This window comes from Zonotrichia leucophrys, chromosome 3 (assembly GCF_028769735.1).
Source record: "Zonotrichia leucophrys gambelii isolate GWCS_2022_RI chromosome 3, RI_Zleu_2.0, whole genome shotgun sequence".
In the NCBI taxonomy this organism is placed as follows: Eukaryota; Metazoa; Chordata; class Aves; order Passeriformes; family Passerellidae; genus Zonotrichia; species Zonotrichia leucophrys.
Window position 1 is genome coordinate 102,531,789 of NC_088172.1, and position 25,586 is coordinate 102,557,374.

Consider the following 25,586-nt stretch of genomic DNA (forward strand, 5'->3'; position numbering starts at 1 on the left):
GCCTCATTGGAAATGTCCAAGAGTTTAAAATCATCAGATAATTATTATTGGTTATAATAATCCTTAGAGATTGCCCAGCAGTCAGGGACTCAAAGCACTGGAGGTCTGCAGACAGCCATGAAAGCAAGTCCTTGAGGATATGCCAGAGAAATTTTCCAGCAACAATTCCTTGATATCTGCATGTCCAGGCGTGAGCAGGACACAGCAGTGAAAATGTTCCTGAGCTGGCAAAGCATGGCCAGCTATGGAGGTTTCATTGGCTGTGGATCCACACTGCTGCTGGCATTTGGCACCTGAGTGAAGGAGCTGGAGGATGGACAGGAGCTGCCAGGGATGGACAGGACAGGGGCTGCAGCAATCCCAGCACTGCAGTCTCCAAACCCATTCGCCCAGACTCTCCATTGCAGGCTGAGAATGAGAATTATTCAGGGCAGTATTGCAGAAATGCAGCTTTGATGTGAAAAGCAGAGTGTTTGTTTTGTGGTCCTCACCCCTGAGGTAAAGGCCAGGAGTAGGGAAGTTCTTGGCGTTTGGGCAGTGAGGTGGGCTGTCTAAACGGAAAATTTTAAACTTAAAGGAGATGGGAGTAATTATGTTGCACTTCCACTCTGGTTTTGATCTTGTTACACCAGTGTGAGTGAATGTGAAATTAGATCCTCTCCTTATAGAAACGTTCCAGATTAGTTTCACTTGATACACTTTTGCTTTCATTATTAGAGCTACATTTGTCCCAGGCCTTTGAAGTTTGAACTGCTTCCAGTGTCCGTGCTCCATGAATTCCCCTGTCTCCCTGGTGCCTGTGAAATAACACTGTGCCTCCTGAAGAGACAACTGTGGAGGTGCTTTGTATTTGTGGGGAACACGGTGTCCCCTGGAGCTGTTCCTCTCAAATCCGTGCTTTCCATGGCTCCTCCTGATCAAAGCTGTGAAATGCTGCTCCAGAGAAACACTGGAAACACTGAGGCAAGTGGGCACTCTTCCCTGGAGCTTTTGGATTAAAAAGTTCTTGGACATTTTTCAGTTAACTGTTTATTTCATGGATGGAAATTAATTTGAACTTTTAAAAATCTGACATCATGTGACCTTTCAACTCATACACTGCTGAATTAGAAGAAGAAAAGCCTTTATTTAGTGCTGCCAAGATGTTCTTTTTCAGTTGCATTAAAATGAAATATATTTGGGCATAAACGATGACAGCTCCTTTTCATGGCCTCTTACTGTATTTTTGCTGTGGCTGGTCAGATGCTTTTATCTCAAGCTTTGTTCTTTGCAGTGGAAAAACAAATCAGGGGATTTAAGAGAGTGATAGAGTTTGCAGAGAAAATAAAATTTTCACACAATCCTTGGTGCTGCTCAAGAAATGGGATTTCATGCTGGCAAAGCTCTGTGCTTGGGTGGAGCTCTTGTGATGGACAGGGATGGGCTTTGGGGTTCCTCCTGCAGCTGAGCCACCCTCCTGTGGAACCAGAGTGTCTGGCATGTGCCTGGGAGGCTGGAGGCACACGGAAAATGGATCAGCTGAAAGAACTTCTCTTCATGACAATTGGGAGGGGAAACATGGAGGACTTGAGTGGGGAAAAGCCCAAGTGTAGCCCAGGATGGACAGGAGCAGGAGAACTTTTATTGTGGTCAAGTACAGCTGGCAGTTCAGGGAGAGGATTAGCAGTAAGGACAAAGGGACAATGTTTGATTTAACCATTTAAGCAGCAACTTTTAAACAGGACTAAGAGCAGAAAATAATCCTTGGGCTGGGCCTCTGGCATTGGCAGGGAATGCCAAGGGAGCCGGCTGGGACAGTGACGTGGGACAGGTTCTGCATCTGCCTGTGCAGAGCCAGCTACAACCCTGTGATCTGCCAGAGCTGGCATTAACTACTTCAATTTTCCCCTCAAGAGCTAGAAATCTTCTTTAATACTACATAATTCTAAAATTGCAGAACTGGAGGCAGGAAGGGCCCATTAAGTGAAGCAGCCTCCTCTGCCCGCAGGAGGGTTGTTCAGGGGGAACTTTGTGATTGAAAAATAGGGATTCAACCAATTACTCATCTAATCGTTTCAGTTCATCCACCTCTGCCTCTGAGATCTGCCGTCTCATCTTTCTTTGTAAGCAGCATGAATGGATTATCAAGTTTCATTCTCAAATCATCTGCAAGGCAGATTTATGCAGAGTCTTTGTATCTCTGAGCGAATTGGGGAATGTGAGTCTCTTGCTACACTGCGGCAGAGTATTCTTAGGGAAGGTGTATGAGCAGCCCAAGCCCAGTTCCTGTGGGGGGTTTAGTTTATGACGTGCGACCCCCAGCTGGAGTAAGGAGCTGCCCCAGGCTCGGTGCGAGCCGCGCTGAGCCGGGGCGGCGCTGCCTGCCGGTGATGTAATGCGTGTGACCTGCCGCGCTGCTGGAGGTGCGGCCGGCTGCCTTTGTGCCTCCATTCGCCGGGGCGCGGCGGTCACCGGCTGGGAGAGCCGGGACGCTGCCTCAGGTGTGTCCCGGCCGCAGGTGTGTGTGTCCGTCCCTCGGGTGTGTCCGTCCGTCCCGGCGGCCGCCCCGGGATGGTCCCGGCCGCGCTGGCGGGGCTCGGCCGGCAGGGGGCGCCCGCGAGCCGCGCGGGGCCCGCGCCGCCCCCGCCCGCACGTGGCGCGCGCCCCGCTGAAAAGCCGCGAGCGGCCCCGCGCCCGCCACTGGCGCCGGCAGCGCCCGCTCCGCTCCGGCCCTGCGCTCATTCCCGCTGCTCATTCCCGCTGCTCGTTCCCGCTGCGCCGCCGCCCGGCCCGCTCTGCCCTCCGCCATGGTGCGCAGCATCGGCACTTGGCATCCTCCCCTGCATCCCGCAGCCCGGGGGCGGCGGGTACCGTGAGAGCCACCGCGCATCCCTGGCGCTGCGGCGGGGACCGGGCGCACGCAGCTGGCGCTGACCTGTTGCAAGAGCCGGGCTTGTCTCGCGGATCTTTTTGTCTCGGTCTTTTTTCTATTTTTTTTTTTCCTTCTCGACGGGGGAAGTTTGCTCCCCAGCCTGTGGCCCGGCTTCCTCCACACCCTTTCCTCCTCCTTTTCCTCCTTTTTTCCAGGATCCGCTGCCTGGGGCCAGAAGAGGTCTCCCTCGTTCCCCCCGGCCCAGCGCTGGAGCCGGGGGCACCCCGCGGGCTCCGGGCTCGCCCTTTCCCCCGGCGGCGGCGGCGGGGCGGCCCCGGGAGCGCGGGGAGGCTCCGCGAGTGCCCCGGGCTGCCGCGCCGCCACCATGTCCAAAGTGGCGGCGGAAAGTTGCGGAGCAGCCCCGGCCGAGGACTTGTCCAAGGTGTCGGACGAGGAGCTGCTCAAGTGGAGCAAGGAGGAGCTGATCCGCAGCCTCCGGCGCGCCGAGGCCGAGAAGATGAGCGCGATGCTGGACCACAGCAACCTCATCCGCGAGGTGAACCGCCGCCTCCAGCTCCACCTCGGCGAGATCCGCGGCTTGAAGGTAGCGGGGTGGGCTGGGTGGGAGCCGTGAAGTTTAAGCGGTGCCTCCCGCCGGGAGCGATCTCGTCAGGTGGATGGTCTGGGAGGAGCCGCTCCCGAGAAAAGTGGATGAGGAGCGGGGTGAATAGTGTCTGATCCCACTTAATAATCAAAGTATCCGGCTAAGGGATCACCAGCGATTCGGCAGGCTGTGGGGCACGGCTGGTTTATGCTCTGCCCCGGTACTTTTTGGGTAGCTAAAAACGCTGAAGTCTTGTCAGCTTTGTGTTAGAGTTCCTTGGTTGAGAGTGAGGTTAAATGATCCTGCCTGAAGTGCACAGAAATAAGGTTTCTGTAGCTCACGCTGTTTTCTGTCACTATTTCATACAGACTTAGTCTGTCAGGCAGGCTGGAGGCTGCTGGAGAGAGCTGGTCGTTTCCAGGATGCAGTGCAGCCTGGCAGGGGATGGCAAACCCTTGGGCTCGGGTTTGGGATGGTCAGAACCAACCCCTAATGTCTGAAAAGACATCTGGTAACATAACACATCTCTGATCAAACCATTCTTAGCTCTGTGCTCCTGCAGGCTGCAGTCAGAGGCAGAGCAAGTCTGTAGTGCTTTATCCACTCTTAATTTCACTCGCTTGTGGATGAGGAGCTTAGTCCCTAATGCTCCCTTCCCACTTCTGAGGGCTGGGAAGAAAGTGTTGCTATTTACAGAGCAATACCTTGCTTGTGGATTATAGACCTGGAAAGTTACCTTTGAGTGGGGAGAACTACAGAGCATTTTCTGGCTCATTGCTTTGAGAATTTTCAGGAAATTCCTTCAGTGAGGTGAGCTTGGAGGGAAGGAGAGAAGAGACAGAGATGCAGTGTGGGATTTTGAATTATTACAGGAAAGTGCATTAGAAGAGAGTTCTTCACTTGTACAATGGCTTTAAATGACAGAATTATTGAGAAAGTGTCTTTGATAATGGCATGGCATGAAATAAATAGCCCATGGGGGAAGGTAATTCCTGCCTCCCAAGATTTTGTGTTCTGCAAAGGATGTGTGTCCCTTTGGTGGTGTCTGAGGGTAAAAAAGACCCACCCATGGTGGTATTGAGTAAAACTGAAGCTCATATTTTAAATCTGGATTTCTGCAGCTTCCAGATAACTGACCAAACACACTTCAGGTGGGTAGGACAGAGTCACAAATTCCTCTCTCAAGTCAAAACTCCTTGAGTCTTGTTTGACTTCCTCCTTTTGTTCAGATGCCTCAGCTGGAACTTGCAGAAAGAATCTGGGAGAAGGAGTTTTTTTGAGCCTGTGTTGGTGTCTGGGCATCTCCCTCCTTTGTCCTGTGTGAAATAACTGCTCCATGAGTAAGAATGCCTGACTGGATGGGTGTCTCCTGCTTCCTCACTGAGGAATTGTGCACTTCCACAACTTTTTTATTCCACTGTGGGATCATTTCAAGCATGTTTCACTAGGAGAGGTTTTTAAGGACACCTTAAAGCCTCATTGAGATTTTTTTTTTGCCATTGTCAAGTACAGGTTGAAATTGTTAAAATTCCAGGTTATTTGAGGCAAAAATTGGATAAACACAAGCATTCATGCACCTAAATCTGATGGAGTTGCAAAAGCTTCCTTTCCTTAGGAAACTTTACTGAAATGGTGTTTCCGTAAGACTGACTTTTTAACAACTTTGGCTAATCTCTGGCTGTAATGTCATACATAAGGAATGGACATGTAGATGATGGGAGAAAGACAAATATGGTCACAAGTCCAAGCTAGAAGGATAAAATACTGGAAATGCTTTTATTCTGCTGTAGTAGTACCCTGAACATTTTTACTTCAGAGCATTTGCTTCAGACTGTTCCTCACTTAGGGAAGGGCATAGAATTATGTACTTCATTTTGTTAGGGGTGAAAAAGAAATCTGTTTAAGCAGATGATTTCATTTCAGAGTGGTTGAAGCAGTCCTGGTTAAAGCCATAACTGACAAGGCTTTCTATGCCAATCAGAAAATAAATCCAGCAAACCCCTCTCTTTAAAAACTCTCTAAAATGGTCGTCTTTATAAGTGACTATGCTTTAGGGAGTCTAAATGTTAATAATTAATTATTTAAGAGAGATTACAATTTCTGATGTACCTTGCACTTTTATCTAGCAATAACTTGCAGGTGAATATTTCTCAGGGGAGCGAGATCATCATGAGAGCACTTACAATCTTTGCCCAATTTGGGAGCTAAATTACTCTGGTATTTAGCATGAAAATTAATTAAGCACCTGAAACTTTTCTGCTGTCTCAGAGATTAGAAATTAGCTCCAAGCTGAGGGAAGTTTTTGCTGGACAGCAGCTTTGTTTGCTCAAAGCACGGGGCTGTTCCAACGTGCCAGATCTGCACATGGGATTATTTCTGCCTCACTGGAGTGCTTAAACACGAGTCTGCAGTAACAGTTTAACATCAATTCCTTTAGACACCCCTCTGCCATGATGATCTTTCTTTTCAAGGACATCAACCAGAAGCTGCAGGAAGATAACCAGGAGCTGAGGGACCTGTGCTGCTTCCTGGACGACGACCGGCAGAAGGGCAAGAGGGTGTCCCGCGAGTGGCAGCGCCTGGGCAGGTACAGCGCCAGCGTCATGCACAAGGAGGTGGCCCTGTACCTGCAGAAGCTGAAGGAGCTGGAAGTGAGGCAGGAAGAAGTGGTTAAGGAGAACCTGGAGCTGAAGGAGTTGTGTGTGTTGCTGGATGAGGAGAAGAGCGGAGGAGCAGGCAGCCGGAGCTCCATCGACAGCCAGATCAGCCTGTGCCAGCTGACGGCCGCCAGCGCCTACATCAGAGATGTGGGGGATGGCAGCAGCACCTCCAGCACGGGCAGCACTGACAGCCCAGACCATCACAAACACCACCCAAGCACCAGTCCAGAGCACCTGCAGAAACCTCGGGGGGAAGGGAGCCCTGAGCATCAGAAGCACAGGAGTATCAGCCCCGAGCACCTGCAGAAGCCCAGGGGTTCTGGCAGTCCTGATCACCACCTGAAAGGGCCGAGCCCTGAGCACCACAAAACCATTGTCAAAGTACCTGAACCGCAAAAGCACAGCAGCAGCAGCCCAGAAACTATCCCAAAGCACGTTTTGAGTAGTAGCCCTGAACACTTTCAAAAGCAGAGGCCTGGGGGTAGCCCTGAGCACCAAAAGCACAGCGGGGGCAGCCCTGACCACCTGCAGAAGCACACGCCCAGTGGAAGTACAGAGCACCTGCACAAGGTGAGGGGTACGAGCCCAGAGCACCTCAAACAGCACTATGGAGGGAGCCCAGAGCACCTCAAACACCTCAGCGGAGGCAGCAGAGAAGGGACCCTCAGGAGACAAGTGACAGATGAGCTGTCCCCTCACCACAGGAGTTTGTACAACGGAATGAATGGTGGGTCAATGCTTGGAGCAAAAGCTCCCTTTGAAAGTTGCTAAGGTAGTTTTGGTGTTATTGCAGCTATTTCTGCAGCAGGAATGATGTTTGGTGTGAAATGAAAGGCAGTGAGTCTGGTGTTACCATTATTCCTTTAGCAGGTGATTTCATTGGAGTTTGTCCATCCAGCAGGTGTGGGGCAGATTAAAGAAGTAGGGAGAAAATGCATTTTGAGTGTTGGTGTGGGGTATCAAGGAGAAGATCTCAGCCCTGACCCTGCTCTGTGGTTGGTAGATGTAAACTGTTTGTCCCCAGGTGCATTTGTGTTTGCATAAGAGAGGAATTGCATTATGTTTCTTGTCCTGCTTGTATCTGAGTCAGCAGAGTGGAGGTGAGTGTCTCCAATTTCTTTCCACCTTCCTAATCTGCTTTGTCTGTAATTTTAAAGATTTTAAAGTTTCCTGTTTATTGATTGAAGGCTTCTTTTCTCCTTATCCATAAACTTTGGAAAAGACCCCAGATAAGAGTAGGCTCAATAGAAATGAATCTGAAAGCTCCTTTCAAAGCCTTGAGTTTGCATATTTTTAATCATAACAAATTAAAAATTTAAGAAGATCAAGAAGGGGTTTCTTTGCTGTTATTGCTGCCTTTTAGAAAGGTTTCCAATGAACCTGCCTAGTTTTAAGTGCAGTATATCCTGACTGATGGAAATAAATTATTTGTCTTAGGAGAGTCACAATGTAAGTATCTTGTTATTTTGAAAGCTACAAAGTTCAGCCATCCTACTCTGCTGTGGAAATCACTCATTTTAGACTTAGCACAATTCCTATAGCCTGCTACTTTTTATTTCTTCCACGTGCTTTGGGATGTTCTCATGAAGGCAGTTAGTGTCCTGGTTGAAAACCCTTTTCTCAGACCTTTATGCTTAGATTTAAAATCAAGCTCTGCACAGAAAGTGATGATTTTGCCTCAGCAAATTGTCTGGGGTGGAGCTCCTGTGTTTCCATTTCACGAGCAGCTGTGAAAGCTGTGTTGGCAGCAGTGGAAGTGGCTACGTGTTGGATGTGCTGTGAGATGGGTGCTGTCCCCAACCTTTGTCACACTGGTCAGTGACCTGTTGGGATTCACTTGCACAATGCCTTCAGTTAGCCCCTCTCTGCAGGGACAAATCCACATTGGTTTCAGTGCAATGTGTGTTTTTGACAGGGCTGACCAACCCCAACATGGTAAGTGTAGAGACTCCTCTTTTTAAAGGCTTGGAAAGGATTAAAAAGGTGAGTGTGTGACAAATGTGTGAAGATGTGCAATACAAAAGGGGGTCTTACACAACTTCCATTAAATGCTCTATTTTTCTCCATTCAGATTTTTGTGTTTACTATTGACCTGTAAGTAGCACAAAGTGTGGAACCAGATTTCTAAAAATGACTTGTTTCTTGCACCCATGAGTTCATCAGTCCACCACAGTTTATGTAGGAAGGTGATCCAAGGTTTTAAGTATTTATTTTTAAAACTCACTCACAGGGGGAGGAAGATATGGGGTTTCTGCTACCAGCACTGTAGGCTGTTTGTTTTTGGGATTTTTTGCCCCAAGTAGCCTTGTTAAGAACCATATCCTAGCAGTGCAGTGAAAGCAGTTGTTACTTTACTCCTGAGCTGACTGGCATCCATTGTGCAGCATATTTCAGCTGTCAAAAGGTTGGACTCAGGCCACAAGGTGCTGGACAGGGCAGCTGCTGCTCTGGGAGAATCTTTATTGACTTTAATCAGAGCTTTGCCTGCCCTGGGCTTTATAGAAGCATTTCTACAGAGAAGTGCTCTTTGGTTTGACAACTCCTCTCACCAGAAAGTTGTCAAACCTCTCTTCTTTTATATTTATATAATTTGCTGCAAGCTTGAGGTTTAATTCTGACATCTGTCTGACCTTGATCAAACTTGGTAAGACTCTTGACAGCTCAGCTGTGAAGAAAAGGCTTTAAACTTCAGGGAAATACTTGGTCTTCACAGCAAGGCTGAGTCCTTCTGGGTGTTTTGCGTTCTGATTTTGTCTGCTACTGTAAAGTTGTGGGGAACAGTTAATGAGGAAGTGCTGGTCATTATAAATTGTGAAAATAATGTGTAAATGTGAATTTGGATGTTCTGTGTGTACCTGACCCTGCCAGCTGAGTGTAGGCAATAAAAATCCTGAGTTTGTTGTAAGGAATGCTGAAATTGTGACAGTGGGAGTTAGGAAATGACCTGGAAACCTGGCCCCAAACTGAGCAGCACAAAAGGACAATGTTTGATTGTGATCCCAAAGTCACACAGTATATACAGTATTATATCACATTGGTGCCATCCAGTTTGTTTGCAAATTTGGAGGATCTCTAGCTGGCAGATGTTTGCACATCTGTGTCATGAGTTTGCACAGGTTCTAAACTTATTGTAGTTCTTGTGGGCTGTCATGTGAGCAGCAAGAGTGAAGTGCTGGTGATAAACAGCAGAGACAAACGTGTTTTGATATTTAAAGGAGTAAAATAAAATATTTTAACTGCATAGTCAGAGTTTACCAGAGTCAGTACAAGCCTGTCCCTTCTTCCTTGCTCTGAGCTGGGCCCTGAATAAGTCTGAGAGGAGAAGTTATTCCTCTGCATGTCAAAAGTGCTGTACTTGCCTCATGCCAAAAGTGCTGTACTCTCCACCTGGAGCTGCTGTTCCTAATTGGGAGCATGTCTGGGAGCAGCCTGGCTATTCCTGGAGAAATGGGAATTTCCAGCAGCTCCCACTTAGCTGGATTTGCAGTGCTGTGAGCACAGGGATCAGTGGATCCCACAGGGGGTGTGACCTCCCCAGAGCTGGGGTGGAGCAGAGGGTTTGCAGGTTGCAGTGTGACATTGCAGTGCCATCAGCAACGTGCTGGGTGCAGCTGGAGCTGCTTTGCAGGGTGTGTTTATGCATTAATCATTGGCCTTCATGCATGTTTTAAGCTATGGGGGAAGTTACCTCAGCCTCTCGCTCACAGGCACAGCTGGAGGAATAAAGGATGAGGTGATAACATTTCCTTTCATAATTCTTCTCATCTTCTATGCTCAAAGGTTTGATCTTGGTATTTTTTCTTGTATGACATGTCAGCTTTCATTAATAAGATTTATAAGGCTTTAAAAATACCCTCTGCTTCATGGTTCTCCTACATATTTTCCTGAAATGAGTGTCCTTAGACTTTGGAGTGACAGAAAATGGGATGGGAGAGCTAAATGTGGCCTGGTGCCTGTTAATTGAAAACACATGTATTTAATTCTAGATGTTTTAACCAAATAAAACATGATAACAATCTTTTGCAGTAATCACACCTAAATGTTCTGGGTAATGAGAACAGAAGTATTTGGGATAGAAAGATTGCTGAAATGAGATGAGAAAATAGCAGCAGTAAAAACATTTTGAGAAGAGAGCATTAATAGACCCTAGAAGAACACTTGACAGTTTAGCTCTGACACAGATATCTGGGTGTGAGTGCCTCTATAAATTGATCTGCTTTCAGCATTTGCAGTCTGAGTGTTGGTTTTTTCATCTAAGTGATTTATTTTCAACTTTCTATTTTAAGAAGTCCTTTGTTTTACTCTGAGCTTTGACTTTTGTGTGAAAGGAAGGTATCCAAAGGCTTTCATGTGTGCTTCTTGCTTCCTGCTGAGGTTATTAATGAAGAGAAGTCAAAGTGCTGACTAACACCTCCTGTACTGCTGGAGGTGTGAGGGCTCTTACAGAACAAATGCAGCTTCACCTCTCCTTGAGCAAAGGTGTTTGCAGGCTAAACAGAGACTCAGCATAAATTTTGGACACTTTCTCTTATAAATGCATTTGTGAGAAGGAAAATTAAATTAGAAAACACTGCACTGAGTAAAAAGAGGAAACTGCAGTGTTGCTCCAGAGGGGAAAAAAACTCCTAACAATGTTGCTGAGTTAACTGATACCCTCTCTGTGCAAACAGCTCCCCTTGGCTGGCTCAAGAGTGGCATGATGTCATGTTTCCATGTGTGTTTTCTTACACTTCATGTTTCTTCAAGTTGGAATGCAAATAATCTGCCTGTCATCAATGGCACTGCACACACTCTGGCTGTGATTTGAGCTGTCCTGGTGGCACCCAGCACTGTGCAGCTGGAGCCTGGGGCAGCATTGCTCACCTTTCAGAGTGAAACCAAAGGCCACCAGGATCAGTAGAATTTTTTTTTTTCTTGTGATGTCATGTTTATTTTGGGTATTTAATTTAGAAGTGTAGAGCTCTGAGGCTTTGTCAATCAGAGTCTTTCAATTGAGCTCTGTAGGTTTGATGTCAGACTTGTAAATTGGTTCTGGCTGTTACACACTGTAAGAGAACTGGGGCAGGAGTTGTGAATATGGATGTGACTACAGCACACTGCATTCATTACCCAACTCATTTTTTTGGGGAGTGATTTATCATGTTGGAAATGTGTTTTGTAGTATGAAAACAATGAACCTGCTAGAAAGCCACATTGTAGGACTTTGGGGAGAGGTTTACAATTCCATGTCCTTAACTTCGCTGACATAACTCCTTTAGATGTGAATGTTTTAGTGTGCAGTGGATCATCCTTGCAGCAAACTCTGGCTGTGTCAGTGGCAGATTGAGCCTCTCCTTATGGAGAGTGGCCTGGTGTGGTGGTGTTTACAGGGGTCTGAGCATGAGGGAAGAGACCAGGATCTGACTCTGTGTTTCAGAAGGCTTGATTTATTATTTTATGATATCTATTATATTAAATTATATAAAAGAATAGAAGAAAGGATTTCATCAGATGGCCAGCTAAGAATAGAAAAGGAAGAAGAATGATAACAAAAGCTTGTGTCTCGGACTCTGTCTGAGCCAGCTGACTGTGATTGGCCATTAATTAGAAACAACCACACGAGACCAATCACAGACCCACCTGTTGCATTCCACAGCAGCAGATAATCAATGTTTACATTTTGTTCCTGAGGCCTCTCAGCTTCTCACGAGGAAAATCCCAAGGAAAGGATTTTTCAGGAAATCTCATGGCTACAGCCTGGTTCCACAGGTTGTCTGGATGTTCAGCACTGACTCCTGCCCAGCTCAGAGGCTGATCCGAGGTGCTGGGGGCAGGGCTTGCTGCAATGGGATGTGCAGGGGGACTGAGAACACCCCAGCACCTTCTGGGAAATCACTGCTTCCAAGTTTTATTGGCTTCTCCTTTCCCCCAGGAGGCTCTGTTTTGCACTGAGGACTTAATGCTAATTCAGCCGTTCTTGGATGGAACAGAGGCATTCCCTTTGAGCCATGTCCAGCGTACCTGGTCTCTCTGGGAGCGGGGTCCCTGTTAGTCGGTGCCGCCCGGGATTTGGGCGCTGCTCCCGTGGCTCCCACAGCCCAGCCCCGGAGCTGTGCCCGTCTCTGCCGAGCGGGAGAAGGGGAGGATCCGCGCTGGCTCCGTGACTGGGCACGTGTGGCCATCCCGTGTCTGGAGTGTCCCTGGAATGTCCCTGGCCCCGGGAGGGACGGGCGGCTGATCCATCCCAGCGCCGGGACCGAGCGTGTCCCCACTGTGCGAGCCAGCCCTGCTCCCACCCCCTGGCTGTGGTGCTGGTACACCTGACATGGAGCTGGCATGTTCATCTTCTGTTTTCTTTATTTCGTTGGGCGTTTCTGAGAAACAATGTACTTTCTGAGTGGTGAGTGGGAGTTTGTTTTGCTGTGTACAGGAAACAGCAGAGAAGCTTATTTATTTTTCATGGCGATTGGGTCAAGGTGTGAGCCACTTGCCTTTACCTCAGAGAGCTTGCACGGCTGTTGGCGTTGTCTGCCTGAAATAAGTGGGCACATCTGGGTGTTATTTTATTTTTTTTAGTGCCAGAATGGCAAATCCTTTCATTAAAGCCTTGTCTGAGTCCTTGCATAGAGAGAGTGCCCTTAACCTGAGCTCAGGACCTCATGTATCAGTTCTTCACACAGCTTTTGGAGTTAGTGCTATAAGTTTAGAAAAATAAAAGATGGGTTTAGAAATATTAGTGATTGAATTGCAAAATTCTCTGAACTATAGCACTTACAATACAGTCAGTATATTACAGTAATTTTTGGTGAGTGATGCTTGTTTAATACATTCAGCCTTGTAGTGTGTATTATACTTGCCAGTCAGAATGTCCTGTCTCTTCTGTTCACCTATTTAATGTTTTTTATTTGTTTATTTTTAAGTTTTATTATGAAGTTAACAGTGGAGGGCTGTGCAGGGCTTGGAGCTGAGTGGGTTAAGAGTTAGGGAAGAGCATGGCAGGCAGGGTAGAGTGGGGTTCACATTTTGTACTGCCACACACACAAAGTGCAGGGATGTTGACAGGAGTAAGGGACAGCAAGGCATTCCAAATTACAGGGTATTTAATGAGCTCTAATAAAGCCTTGTGTTCATAAGAAAATGACTGGCAATGAAAATTCATTGGCTTCTGAGCTGGTAATGTCCATGTAAGTGATGTCTTAATTAGTAAACTGAAGCACAGCTTATCTTGGGTCATATTGTCATGTGCAGAGATATATAGTTACTGAGGGAGCACTGAGAATTATCTTCAAGTCATGATCTTGATGTAAATCTTGTCTGCCTGGGCTTCTTCACGGGTTCAAGGGTGGCCTCTGTGAGGAGAATCAGCAAGGACTGAAACAGAGCTTTCAATTTTGCTTATTGCACAAAGCAGTGCAGTAATTGTTTGAGAGGGAAGGAGTTTTACAAGTATAACATGGGGGGTGAAGGGCAGCAACTAAAATTGTCTTTGGAAAAATAAGCAGTAATGATATTACTCCATGCTTATTTAGTGGACTTTGAAATTTCTTTTTAAAGTGTTTCTAATTCTGCAAGGCACACAGAGGAGGGCCAGGATTGTAATCTGTGTCCATGAGCATTTGGTATGCAGCATAGAAGTGTGTGCAAATTTATTGATTGTGAATGGGAAAGCTGCTAGCTTGAGCTGGGCTGTCTTAAAAGATGAACAGTTCTGTGAAGGCTGTGAATAACAAATAGTCTCAGTGCTACTCCTCATTTCTTCTATCAAATTTGGGCATATTTGCATTGTTTCTGTAACATTCATGGGGAGTGAAGAAGGCAGCAGCTCTGGACTGTGTAGCTCAGCAAGGACTTGCTTCTTCTACCCTGTATTTTTTATTTGCATGATTCTGTGAACTTCACTGGTTTATAGGAGTCCATATAATAAATGGAGTGGTTATTTGGACCAGTGAAACAGCAGTTCAGGCACTGTCAAGAGTAAAAGATGTGTCAGAGCTGGAAAAGCACAGTGAGCCATGTGGCAGCCACAATATGGAATGTCTCCTAAAGATCTCCTCCATTTTGGTACTTCCTCAAGGTTGCACAAATTATTCCAGAGCCTTTATGCCTGCAATATTAAATACCTCTAATCTGATCAGTGGTGAGGTAGCTCCTTCAAATGTTTGACCTCAAATCTCACCAGATTTCTTTCACTGCATCTCTCTAAGCTCCTGTGAGCTGTGAAAATGTGCCTTGATCAACAGTGGAGCCTGTACCTGTGACTTGGATTCAAAGGAAAATGTCAGTGCTTGCTACCAAGGGTGCAAGGCTGATTCATCACTCTGTGATAAGCTCCCATTTAGGCCAAGTGCAGCTAAGGCTGGGGAAAAGCATTGATTCCTGACCCACATCCCCTCTTGGCTCCTGAGCCTGTCTTTGCTTTACAGTGAACCAACTTTAATGATGTTCAAAATCCATCTGATGACTTCTGTGGTCAGCAAACATTGCTGAGGACATTAAGATGAGCCTCTAAAAATAGTGTTGGGTTATGAGAAACAAAAAGAACATTCCACTGGAGGCAGATGAAGATATCAAGCACAACCACATGACTGCTGTGAGGCAGAACCTGCACATTGACTCAGATCCTTCCAAGGATTTGAGCCCTTCACTCCTTGCACTGAAATGGGATGCCCAGACAGAGCAAGCTGCTTAAATACCCCTGCTCATGCAGTGCTCTGAATGAAGTCACTTGTCTGTCACTGTCATTCACCTTGTTTGTTTGGGTCCATTTTAGAAATCTGTGTAACCTGAAGTTAAAATTTGAATTTTAGGTTTTTGCAGTGTCACTAAGTCCAAAAAGAAAGCATGACAAGAAAGCATTCCAGCAATGATTTTTTCCTAACCAGCTCTCCAACCACTGACACCAAAGGCTCTTCAGTGTTAACTGAGCAGCAGAAGATACCAAATCTGTCTCCTCCAGGTACAGGTGCTGAGAGCTCTGATTCATTCCTGTTGTTGGAATTTGATGCCTGGCCTGTCCTCCAGCCCATAATGCTGAGGGCTGCATTGGGACCACTTACAACCACAGCATGTGCACGTGTTTTGGAGAAAAGATCCTGAGTTTTTATTGAAACAAATCCTAATTTCAGTGTGAAGACATTGGGATTTTATGTGTTTTAGCTTCTCCATGAACATAATCAAATGCTACGGGTTTTTTTCATTTTTTGAGTGGACTGGAATGTTCTATTCAGCCTGAATTGCTGGGTTGGCCAAGAGCATGGAAGTGACTGATCAGACTGCCTTGGAAGCACAGATCTCAGAGTTTTGTGCTGTCAAGCCACTCCATCATCCTGGATTTGTCAAGAATGAGCTGAGCAGTGTTGATGCCTTGTATTGATTGCAATATTGCATGTACAGCCAGTTATATCCCTGGAATCCTGAGAAGGTGCCTGGGGAACTCCAAAAGGAGATGAAGCACAAAAGTGCTGGCATGACCCACTTTGTACAGCAATGCAAATTCCAGTGTATTTACTGATCAGCTGCCACCTGAAGTGTGTCCTTCAGGCACTGGAGTCAGTTCCCTGAGCAACTTATTCCATTCCACCTTTCCTTTTTTGTGGTTTTTATTTTATTCATTTTTCTTAACTAAGAAAACCTGACAGTTAATTCCAGTGTCACTTTGGAAAATGGATATTTGAAGGATTGCTGAAGAATGTTTGAATGAGAAACAATTTCTGTTGGTGTTGAGAGCAAAATACTGCTGAATTTATCACTGGAAAGATCTACAGTTGGGATGTAGCAAACCTTGGCTATGTCTGCTTTGTGCTCAGTAGAGCTGCACTTAGCACATGTATTTTTAAGTCAGTTGATGTTAGATATTAATCCTGCATGTCACTTAAAGATTTTTGAATATTCCTTGTCCTTGTTGCAGGGGAAACATGATCTTGACTGTAAAGATGCAGTCAGGTGATGCTTTTTCTCAAATTTAACACTTTAAGTACTTTTAATACCTTCCCGGTTTTGTTAGATTTTGATTTATTTATTTGTGCAGTGCTGCTCAGAAACCCATAATGATGCACAGGAAGCAAAGAGGCTCTGGAAAATCTTGGGCAAGAATCTGTAGTGAAAGATAAAAGTTACTGGTAGGTTTTAACTCCCTGGAATGAGAAAAATCCAGATAGTATTTGCATTTTGATTATTAAGAAACGCTGTTCCCCAGGGAAGCAGGAGCACTTTGATGGCAGACACTGAGGCTCTCTGGTCTGTCAGGTGTCAGGAGGGTTGGCTGCTGCCTCAGCCAGCTGCTTGATTTGCATCCCAGCTCATGGAGCTGTTGATGTGGGGCCCAAGTGCCAAATTTGTGTCCCATCATGTCTGTGCAAGCACAGTGGGAAGGGTTTTTGGGAGAGTTTCAGGGTTCAGCTTCTAACTGAGGCCTTGCCCAGGTGGGTGAGATTGCAGACCTTGGCTTGGCATGGTGCTGGTTTGTCTGTGGGTCTGTCCATGCCCAGCTCCATCTGTGTTTATTCTCCATGCCTGGAGAATTGCTCTGAATTGCTCTGATAGTCTCTAGCCCAGCTGATTGGTTTGCTGACCATGGGGAGTTGTGGGATTTTGGGGAGAGCTCATCAGACATGGGGTTAATCAGACCTTGCACCCCTTTTTGCTCTGGTTTTGTGAACTTGTGTTTTCATGTATGTGTTGTGCAGAAAACTTATCCCTCTGAACACATAGCCAAATGCTGAAAAGCTCAAACCCAAGTGTATGGCAGATCTGAAAGGTAGCAAAAGAAATATTCAGTGACATCTATTTTCACAGATTCACAGCTTATTCTGAGTTGGAAGGGACCCACAAAGTTCATTGAGCCCAACACTTTAGGAAGTGGCCTGTGTGGAGATTGGACCCACAGCCTTGGTGTTATGTGCTGAATTCACCATCAGAGGGAAAGACTGAAAATCTGTAACATTGGTCATCAGATTAATGACATTTATGCCTCCTCTGGAAATGGCCTTTGCAGTATATCTGTCCTTTTCAGGCCCAAAATTCTGCTCTGGTTCGTGCTGCAGAAGCTTTCTGAGTTCCATGGAGTCCTGTGAGCATCTGAAAGGTCCAGAGCAAGTCTGTGACTCCTGGGGTACCCAGGGCAAAGGAGGACATTGCTGTTTTCCTTTTCTCCCTTGTTTGCTGTGCAAAGCCATTGGCAAGTCCTGCCCTTACTCAACTTTTAAACTGGAGTTTGAGCCTGCAGAGGGTCTGGGAGCAGAGTTGTGTGAGTGAGGAGAGAAGGCAGCTCTGCCCAGAGAGCTGGGCTGGATGAATTCATGGGGTTGTGGCCCTGGAGAGCTCCTGTGTGTGGGCTGGGGCAGCAGTGATGTGTGGAACATTGATTTACCTGTGAGAACGCTCCCCTGGTGGCAGCCCAGCCACAAAAATGTCTTTATGGAGGTGAGACCTTGATGTGTATGGAGAGCTGTGGGTGTGCAGTTACCCTGAGGAAATGTTACACCTGTCAGTAGTGCCTGGTTCTGCTTGCAGCTCTTATCAATACTCCTGGAAACAATTTACCAACCACAGAAATATTGTCATCATCACCTGTGTGTTAGGAACCATGAGCTAAACAAAAGACAAGACAGGATTAATCAGCCACCAATTAGTGCAGGTTTCCTGAGGTTTTGCTGCTGATTATGCCATTGCATCATGTCAGTTTTCTAACAGCTTTATTCTTAGATTAGTCTGTTCTCAGCATGGTGTAGAAACTGGGGCTGAAGTTACTCACATGCCTAGAAAACACCTTGATGAACAATGAGCTCGAGACAAACATTTTCAATGTGTTTCCTTTCAAAATCAACTTTTAAGGCAATGCTTCCTTCCTGAATTTCCTGAACTGGGCTAGTGGGAAACAAAGCTATTTTTAATTCTCTTTTGTGTGTGCAGCATTCCTGTTAGAAGCCATTAATCTGCCTTTTGCATTTACAGGGCTGCTTAAAGATGTCCTGGCACACAAAGTGATTTACAATGGATCTCCACCTGAAGGGCTGTGATAGCTTTTCTGGAGGAAGCTCTGTTTTCTGTCCTGTTCCTCATGGCCTGTTTTTACTCTTCCAGAGTGTTTGTGTAGCTGTAGTTGTTTTGATCTGGGAAATGAAGGTGCTGGTACCAGCCAGAGGCATGGGCAGCTCTTGCTGTGGATTTCAAGCTGCTAACTGGTAAAATCCAGAGGAGCATTTGTCTTCCATCAGAATAAAATTTGAAAATGAACATTCTTGAGCTTAAAAAAAGAGAGAACACAGTATTTTGGCAAGATGGTCATCTGGCCCTCAGCATCCATCAACAGTGTGGCATATTGTGAGTGTGCCAGGGAGGGGGAAGTGGTGCTTAGCAGAAATAAATCTGCACGGCGAGGCTCAGGCTGAACATCTGTGCCTTGGCAGATGTGGAAGGGAGGAGCTCGGGGTTCGGAGCTGTTCTGGCTGCCTGCCGGCAGATCTGCTCTGGCAGGTAGGTGGCTGCTGCTCTCTGTCAAACTCTGCGGGCTGAAATGTTTGCCTAAAGTCCTGCGGAGCCGGGGCTGCCTTCAAGGGAGCGCTGGGGAAAGGTTCTGCCTGCTGCCAAAAGTGGAGCTGTCCTGTGTGAGGTCACTGCAGCGCGGGCACTTCAGCAAGGGATTCACCCGGCTCGGGGCCGGCTCCGGAGCTCCCCAGCACCGGGTCTGCCATCCCGGGGTGACAGCCGACTCCGGGTTGGGACGGTTGCCGTCGGGCGGAGCCAGACATTCCCGGGGTTTGCCGTCCCGGGGTGACAGCCCGGACATTCCCGGTGCTGGGAGCCGGGGTTTGCCATCCCGGGGTGACAGCCCGGACATTCCCGAGCCGGGGTTTGCCATCCCGGGGTGACAGCCCGGACATTCCGAGCCGGGGTTTGCCATCCCGGGGTGACAGCCCGGACATTCCCGGGGTTTGCCATCCCGGGGTGACAGCCCGGACATTCCCGGCCTGGGAGCTGTGCTGACAGGACACAGCACCGATCCTGCTCGGGAGCACAAAGTTCCTGCAGTTCCAGCCGCTCCCTGCCGTGCCAGGCCAGTCCTTGACGGCCCCTCTCAGCCAAAATGTGCTCTGAGTGCAGGCCAAGGTTTCAGAGCTGGGCAGAGATTAAAGAGACAGTAATACTGCTCCTATTCTCATCTGCAATTGAATTGGAATTGCAATTCAATTACAAACCAGAGCAGACACCAGGTTGTGTGTCCTGAGCATGATTTAGCAACCTGTTAGTCTTTTAATTGCTCTGATTATTTGGTACTTGAAATAAGTGTGTATTTTTAAAATCTCGTGGCAGTAACTTCTGGAAAAAGTCATTGCTTTTCATTTTGCAGGCGTTTTGTCTTTCATGCTGAAGTACAGGAACATATGGTGCTACTTCTGAGGTAGCACTTGTTTAAATACCTTTCCTTGTAAAATTTTCTGCAGAGCCATATAATTTTCTCCTGGAAAAATATTCCTACTGTGTTTAACTGGTTTTACAGCTACTTAATGGGATTATCATGTTTTTATAATTGCAAACATTTCATGGATGTGGGTCAAGAAATTAAACTCTGAACCCTGAATAAGACAAGTCAGCAGTAAGCAGTTAGAAATTCAAAGAGAGTAGTAAGAAATAATGATAATAGTATAAAGTAAATAAAATAGTTTATCAAAACACATCCCAGGTATTTTGAAAGGGTCAAAACAGTAATTTTATTTTTAAGCTGAGCTCTTGGCAGTCAGTAGACTTGGAATGCTCTAATGCAGTGTCCAGAAACCTCACATGGAAGCCAGTTACATCTCTGTTTGTGTTCAGTCTGGTGAACAGGCTTCCCAAGTCATGGTGTTCCTCTGCCTGAGTCAGGAGCATGCATTAAAAAATGTAAATCAGCAGCACATTCATCTATACACAATGAAGGGAGACTGGAAATGTTCCTGAGTGTGACACAGCCAGGAGAGTCAGAGGAGTGGAATAACTGGAATATTCTGTATATTTTTTGTCTACATTGCTAGACTCTTACCCAGAGATGATTAGTGAGAGGCAAATTGGCCTGTTAAGCAAACATATTTAGAAATGTATAAAGATCCATATCTCGGGAATGATGCAGATCTGAAACCCTTCTCACACAGCAGTGGGAAATGGATTCCAGCACTCCAGGGGCAATGTGCCAGCTCCCATGCTGAGCCCAGGCTGGAGCTCTCCACAAGCCAGGCACCTCAGAGAAAGCTGCAGGGATGAAACATCTCCAGGAGAGGAGGAGCTGGCCCAGCCTTGCCTGGGGGGCAGAGCCCTCTCCCCCTGAGGGATCCCAGATGGAGCAGCAAGCACACAATTGCTGGAAGTGGAAAGGCAGGAGTAGGATGGACTGCACAGGATCTCCCTTCTCCTGCAGCTGGGCTCAGGGCTGATTGCCATCTCTGGGGAAGCATCACCCCCATGTGGAGGTGGCTTTTGGAGCTGCAGTGAGAGCAGGCTGTGCTTGAGGCTGGAGTTTGGAGTCGCACCCTGCTGAGAGCAGACACTGGAGCTGCTCAGAAAATGGTTTCTGAGGGGTTTTTTTGGGAAGAAGAAAGTGGATGAGGTCAGACAGATTGAGGGTTATATCTAAGAGTGCACAGGTTGTAAAGTGAAGGACTGAAAAAACAAAAATGTTAGAAGGACTCTGGGCAAGGGAAAATAATCCAGTTACTTAGAGTTGGATTATGTTGAATTTGCCCTGTTTCTGAACAGTGTTCCTGCTTCCTGAAAATGGAGCTGTGGGAGAGCAGAATTAGGGTACAGGACAACCAAAGGTCCAGCATTTCCAAGTTTGAAATGGTAGGAAAAGCTGTAGATAATGACCACTTATATATCACTTGCTTGTGGGTGCTGAATGCACAGCTGAAGGGTTTTGTCAATGGCTGTAGTTTATCAGTCAGTCACAGGGCTCAGTTTGGTCTCCTGCAGGTGGAAAACAGGACATTTGTCACAGTGCCAGCCATGGCCAGTGACCATCGTGGTGCTGCTGCTCCTCACCAGCTCCAAGGGGCTGCTCAGGGTTTCTATTTCCATATTTCCATAGCACCTCTGAGCTCCCCTTGGCTTTTGGTGTTTGAGCACCTGGAGGAGCTCCTGCCAGTCTCTCCTCATGACTGTGAATGGGGTTTTGGCAGTTCTGGCAGCTGATAGTCTGCAAAAGTGAATTTCTTTTTGTGTGGCCTCTCCTCTCCCAGACTTCTCCATGAAGTTCTTCCCCTGTGTGCTGGAAGGCAGAAATCTTTCATTATGGAGTATTTCATTTTTCAAATGACTGCTGCCACTGGATCAGTCAATAGTCTGTGTTAGTTGGACTCTGCTGCTGAATCTGAGCTTTCCTATTAAAAAAGGAGAAAGCAAGATATTGTCTTTAATCCACTTTTACTAAATGAATCTTAATGATTTGTGCAAGTTGTTACTATGAGTCCTTTGATTATTATTGCTGGTGGAAAAACAATTACATTGGAAAACCAACTAAAAGTCAATTGTGAGATTAAAACCTACAGTTCTAGATCTTTTCCTTGATTTATTTTTGGTAGTGGGTGATTTATTATTGAGAGTGAGACAGGGATCTAGGAATTCCTCCTTGTTAGTCCCTGCCTAGCAGCTGTTTGAATCTTATGGCAATAAAAAGTTCCTACAGGTGCTTTGGGGCTTGGAAAAAAATCCCAGGCGAAGTGAATGTGTAAGAATCTGATGGTTCATTTGACACGTGGCCATACAGGGCAGCAGCTCATTTAGGGGACCATTTCTCTCATTTTAATTCAACCAGAAAATGCTCACTCAGCTGCACAAATAGGAATATCCATCTGTACACCTATGATGGGATCAGATTAATTAAGGTAAAAGCAGTGAATTAACTTCAGTTACAAAGGCTGCCACAAATTGCTCAGTAATAATTTAATCCTATTTTACACAGGTAGAAGGCACCATATAACTAACATGTTAAACTACAAATTTCTGACCCAACATGAGTTTTGAGGGTTTTTTATTTTGTTTTCAGCATTGTCAAGGAGCTTAGCTAAGTAGCTTTACAAAGGTAGAAGGTTTGAAAGCTTTATTGAATATTTTTTAATGCTTAGTTTTAGCCTTAGGACTATTTCTAACTATAACCTGAATAATCTCTCTGTTAGTCCAAATGGTAATTCTGATAAATTTAACATGAATCAAAGGTACTGTGGGATGGAAAGCTTTTCTGGAAGGTTACTCAGAAAATAAATAAGTTTGGTTTTAATTGCACAGGTTAATATGAAATTGCCTTTTTGGTTTGCAGACAGAAAGTGATAATGTGCATTTGGCTGGGAACAAAGATCCATCCCTCCATCCATCCCTCCCTCTGCCAGGGTGTTTGTGAGCAGTCAAAATGTTTATCAGGGAGGGGTTTTATATTTCCAATTTCACTGTAAGATAAAATGTGCTTTTCAGGGAAATCCAGAGCTGTGGGCTGCATTCATTCACAGCCAACACAGGCCATTCCCTCCGTGCTCCTGGACAGCTTCCAGCTTGGATGTGAAGCTCTTGGTGGGAAATTTCAAGTCTGTAGCAGGAAGGTTCTCTGGGGATGACACGGAGCTTGTTCTGGAGCTGCACAAATAAGCTCAATATTCAAATGCACAGTCTCTCAGAGATTTCACAATAAGGGAGAAAATAGAATTAATACAAGTGTTGCCAATCCATTACTGTCCTGAGGGCAGGAAATCAGCCACAAAGTGATTTTATGGAAGTCTGGGATCCTTCCTTGCAGAGCCTGGTGCTTCAAAGAATTGTGTGTGACTTGCACTCAGGGTGCAACAACCTGGGATTGCATTTCTGGAGGTTGGAATTGGGGTTTGCCTGCTTCCTTTTGACATCTCTCTGGTGACAGCTGAGGGCCAGCAGTGTTTGCTGAAGAGATAATGGTAGGCTGAGGGCTCTTCTCCTTGAGGAAATGCAGATTTTAGTCACTGATAATTAAAAATTACAATTACTGTGTGATATTGGGTGTGGTTTGGAGCTTTTTTCCTCTTAAACCGAGGAATTTCTTAAAGCATTTCACTGGGAAATGGAACTAGATGGAGAAACATGGTGCTGGTTAAATTGTGGAGAGGGTGAAGCACAGGATTGTGGAACCTTTGGATGAAATTCTGCTGCATTTACTCCTGTGAGCATCACAGGAACAAACATGGTGCAGTGGTAAGCCCAGAATCTTGAGGGTAAGTAATTTATTGAATGTGTCCTAACATGAGATGTTCTGGTGTTCAAATATCTTGAATGAAAAGAGCATCATGTGCTTTTTCAGTCACTCCCTTCACTGAAGTTGTAAAACAGAAAAATCCACATTCACTTACAGCCAAGGTTATTTCTTACACCCTCAGGAGAGAGATTTGAAGTGGAATCAAGGAAATTCTGAACTGGGATTGTTGAGCCTGTTCTCCTGCCAGGAGTGCAGTCCTTGAAGCAGGAATGAGCATTGGGATTGCCAGGAGCAAACACTGACCTTTCAACACTTGGGGTGCTGGAAGCTGGCAGATCACAGGGTTGTTCCAAAGCAGAGTTCCCAGCCTGTCCAAGCCCATTTTGATGAAAAATAGGATGTCAGAGGCAGAGGGGACATTTATCTTGCTGCAGAGAACTATTCACACAATCATTATCTTGATTTTATTTTCACAGGAACATATGTTTCATGTTTCATTGTCAACACCTTCCTTAAGTCTCTGCTTCCCACCATAACTAAAATATGAAAAATCAGTGGGAATGCAGTGAAGGAAACAAGTGGGGTTGGAATAAAACCTTGGCACAGTTGGCCACATGTAGAACATCTTTCAGAGCATTAACAGGGGTGAAAAAGTGTGGCCAGTAAACCATAGGGGGGGAAGGGACAGAGGAATTTGGCTTTAATTTCATTTTTAGTGGGAAGAAGAAATGAATTTGAATGAGAAATTGATCATGCACAGTTGGATCCTCTTGCAGAAATATTGCCATTGATTTCTGGGGGAATGGGATGTGCCACCTTGTGTGCCTGTGACTGGGCTTTCCTCTTGGTACAGAGTAACTCACTGACACTCCAAAAAACCTCAACCCAAACAAAAACCACCACAAATAAACAAATTCTACTTCACTGCATGGAGAATAAATTAGCTTTTAAATCTCTAATATGGTTTTTATGGAGCTGTGGAGGCTGAAGAAAGATTCTCTTGAAATTTTGCTGCTCAGACAACTCCACACTGTTCAGTAGTGGCAATGGTTAATTCATTTTCTAAAGATCACTTAGATACATGAGGCTGAAACTTTGTGATTTATTTTGAGCTCTGAGGAATATAATGTGAAAACCTATTCAGGTTTTACTGGCTGGCCAGAGCCTGCAGTCAGTTTAATGAGACACAGCTAAATTTACCATGATAAAGTGCTGCTTCGTGCACAAAATAGATGCTGTGGTCCTGTGCTGGTGATTGATGATTTATTACCTTCAAAACTGTTGGACCAATGTGCAGAATTAATTTTGAGTGGATTATTCATTGTTTTTATCCCTTGGAATCTTGTATGATTGATAAACAATTTAAAAGAAAAAAAAACCAAACTCAAAAATGAACTATGAGAGATTTTTAGGTTGTGCATTTTAGAACACCCCCGTTTTCCCCTGAGATGTTTTACAAACCTCATGCACAGCAGTTTTGTGCTGCAGAAGATGTTTATAGCTCACTTTATCTGGTTCCTTATCAAATTCCAGGTTTTCCTCTGGAAAGCTCTCCAGGGGCTGAGTGAAGCTGCAGTGTGTGGATGATCCCTGTGCATGGTCCTTCATCCCTGGGCTGATCCCAGCTGGCAGCCCTCCCTTTGGAGCCCCAGGCACTGGGAGATGCCCACAGCAGGGGGATTGTCAGCTCCCAGCTGTGGGATCTCAGCACCTCAGGACTGAGGTGCCGAGTCACCGAGACCACCCTTGGGGGGCTCGGGAGTCCTGGAATGTTGCCAGAAGTGTCTGATGGCTGGACTTTGATCCTACACAGGAGACGACACCTGTATGAGGATAGGAGGGTTTCACCGGAGTGAATGGTGAAGGGATAAGTTAATTAGAGAGTGAAACACAGGGTTTAGGATTTCTGTACAGGGGGTTTAGAGAAGTAAGATGGAGGAATTGGGGCGTGTCCTGTCCTTCTTCTTCTTCTTCTTCTTCTTCTCCTCCATCTTCTGTGGTGATGGTGGCACTTTTGGATTGGTCATTACTAAAAGTGCACTGGTCAATAAGGGTGAAAGGTATTGGGGAAAAATGATAAATATTGTACACGTAACTTTGAGTATAAAGATAGGTAACTGCCTGGAGGGCAGGGGAGTGTGCTCATGGCTGGCTGCTGAGCAGAGCTCTGGAGGACCGAAAGAAAATATTTTAGATAAACAATTAATAAACACCGAGACCGAGAAAAGAACTGAAGCCTCTTCTCGTCCTTTGAAACGCGGGCTGCCCCAAGGCCACCCCGGGCCTTTCCAGGCCATCCAAACAGCC

General features: G+C 46.0%; 1 protein-coding gene across 5 annotated transcripts in view; it reads left to right on the top strand.

Annotated features, from left to right (window-relative positions):
* Positions 1 to 2,657: 2,657 nt before the first annotated feature.
* Positions 2,658 to 25,586, top strand: part of CCDC85A (coiled-coil domain containing 85A) — a 70,051-nt gene continuing 47,122 nt past the window's right edge. For 3 of the 5 annotated variants that reach the window (XM_064709731.1, XM_064709735.1, XM_064709732.1), the window contains exons 1-2: positions 2,658 to 3,455; positions 5,927 to 6,842. In XM_064709731.1, coding sequence (XP_064565801.1) covers positions 3,237 to 3,455; positions 5,927 to 6,842 — 1,135 coding nt within the window. In that variant the 5' untranslated portion in view covers positions 2,658 to 3,236. Of the gene's footprint in view, positions 3,456 to 5,926; positions 6,843 to 18,046; positions 18,203 to 25,586 lie in introns of those variants that run through there. The other 2 variants (XM_064709734.1, XM_064709730.1) reach the window with 2 other exon arrangements.